The 2238-nt window shown below is 55.6% G+C and overlaps 1 protein-coding gene across 1 annotated transcript; it reads right to left on the bottom strand.

Moving 5' to 3' along the window:
* Positions 1-377: 377 nt before the first annotated feature.
* On the bottom strand, positions 378-1783 carry LOC149750375 (uncharacterized). The gene is given in 3 exon segments (XM_089906291.1): positions 378-1330; positions 1373-1465; positions 1468-1783. Coding segments are annotated over 3 exon segments (1047 nt in total). The 5' UTR covers positions 1754-1783; the 3' UTR covers positions 378-662.
* Between the last annotated feature and the right edge of the window lie 455 nt (positions 1784-2238).

Genomic DNA, 2238 nt, shown 5'->3' with positions numbered 1-2238 from the left:
GGACGTAGGCGATCTGGAGAAACGAGGAGAGCTGCTCCGTCTGGGCACACGGGGAGCCACGCAGACCCTGAGTCTCTCCCAGGTGACTGCAGACCCGATGCCACCCCAACTCACCTTCCTGCCATTGGTTTTGTCACACTTGTTCTAACATTTGTAAGGAAAAAAGTCAACGATAAGTAAGTTACTTCTGAAAAAATGCCTGTAGAACCAGGTATCAAAACCACAGCAATGGTGGACTTTCCTGGTGGTCCAGTGGTTAAGAATCTGCACTTCCAATGCAGGGGGCCTGGGTCCGATCCCTGGTCGGGGAACTAAGATCCCACATGCCACACAGTGAGGCCAAAAAACACACACAAAAAGCCAAACCAGAGCGATGAGACAGGCTGATGCTGGTGCAGCCGTCTATGGAGGGTGGCGGGGTGGAGAAGGAAGCTTGAAGACACACCCCCCCCGGGCGTCCACAGGTCACTCTGCTCTGTGCCCAGGCCGGGGGCCCAGGGCTCCCCTTTGGAGAGAGACACCAAGAGGCCCACAGAAAGGACCCCCCGGCACTGAAACCTGGGGGCCCCACCAGGGAGCTGGTTCGACAGTTTGCAGCGCGGCCCCCCCCCAGTTGACAACACACCCACCCAGACACAGACGGGGTGCCCCCAGCTCCCGAATTAAAGGAAACAGAGAGAGTGAGCGTGGGCCAGAAAAACCCACTGTACCCACATTCGGGTGGAAGACACGGAAGGGGGAGAGAGAACAGCTCCCATCAGGTTAAAAATACAACGGGAGAGGGCTTCCCTGGTGGCGCAGCGGATGGCAGTCCGCCTGCCGATGCAGGGGACACGGGTTCGTGCCCCGGTCCGGGAGGATCCCACATGCCGCGGAGCGGCCGGGCCCGTGAGCCATGGCCGCTGAGCCTGCACGTCCGGAGTCTGTGCTCTGCCACGGGAGAGGCCACAACAGTGAGAGGCCCGCGTACCGCAAAAAAAAAAAAAAAAAAACAACGGGAGAAATATGGAAACGACAGATGGACTGAAAGATAAAACTGAGAAACTCTCCTGTAAAGACAAAGAGACATAAACAAAGAGGAAAGTTAAGAAAATTAGGGGATCGTTCACGTAGTCGAACATCCAACTAACTGGAGTTCCAGACAGAAGAGAGAAAATGGAAGGAAAAAAACGATCAAAGAAACAATACGAAGATTTCCCAAACGGAAGGGCACCTGCTTCCAAACTGAAACGGTCACTGCCTACTTGGCCAGGGATTGAGAAACCCAGGGTATTACGGAAGCTGGGGACCCAAATGGCTGCAGAGGGAAAGGAGTTCCCCACAAATGGTCAGGGACTAGAAAGGCACGGCGGCTCAGCGGTCAGCCTGGTGCTGGAAGCTTCGTCGTGGGAAAATGACACTCCTACCAGAATTACCCATCTGGTCAGGCATCCATCAGGGTGAGGGGCTGGTGACATTTCCACACACGTGAAGGTCCTCCCTAATCAGCTTTCACGAGGCATTTCGAGGACAAGAAGGACGTGCACCAGCGAAATGAGGAAGGGAACCAGGGACGGGGAGGCATGGGGCCAGCGACCTGGGGCTGGAACTCATCTGGGAGATAGGAGACCCCTGGGTCCTGGAGGAGGAAGCGCCAGCCCAGGGCGAATGGAGGAGGGCCCCGGGGAGCTGCCACCAAGACAGACCAATTGCAGGACAACCGGGGCATTGACCTTGGCGGGGGCGACAGGTTCTCCAGAGAAACAGAACACATATGTGATATGTGTTATATATAGAAGTGTAAAGTAGGCCGGATATATATACCCATTTATTATGAGGAATTGGCTCATGCACAGTTATGGAAGCTGACAAGTCCCCAGGTCTGCAGCCGGCCAGCTGGAGACCCAGGGGAGCCGGAGGTGTGAGGTCCTGCCTGAGTCTGTGTCCAAAGGGAGGAGACCGCTGTCCGAGCTGGAGTCCGTCGGGCCAGGAGAGCGGATTCTGCATCGCTCACTTCTGCTCTGTTGAGGCCTCCAGGACTGGACGAGGCCCACCCGCGAGGGGAGGGCACCTGCTTGAGTCAGACCACCCGTTCAGATGTTACTCTCAACCAGAGACGCCCAGAAGAAAGTCTCACCAAATACCTGGGCACCCGCGGCCTAGCCAAGTCCATACATAAAATTAAACATCACAGAAGGAAAGGAGGAAAAGGCAGGGGTTAAATCAGAAAATCAGAATTACCTGTGGCAGGAAGGGTAA

The sequence above is a fragment of the Delphinapterus leucas genome, chromosome 2 (assembly GCF_059928025.1).
Source record: "Delphinapterus leucas isolate spDelLeu-1000000601 "Yukka" chromosome 2, BTC_Dleu_Yukka2, whole genome shotgun sequence".
NCBI lineage: Eukaryota > Metazoa > Chordata > Mammalia > Artiodactyla > Monodontidae > Delphinapterus > Delphinapterus leucas.
Note: the sequence above shows the minus strand (reverse complement) of the source record. Positions and strands in the feature narration are given on the sequence as shown.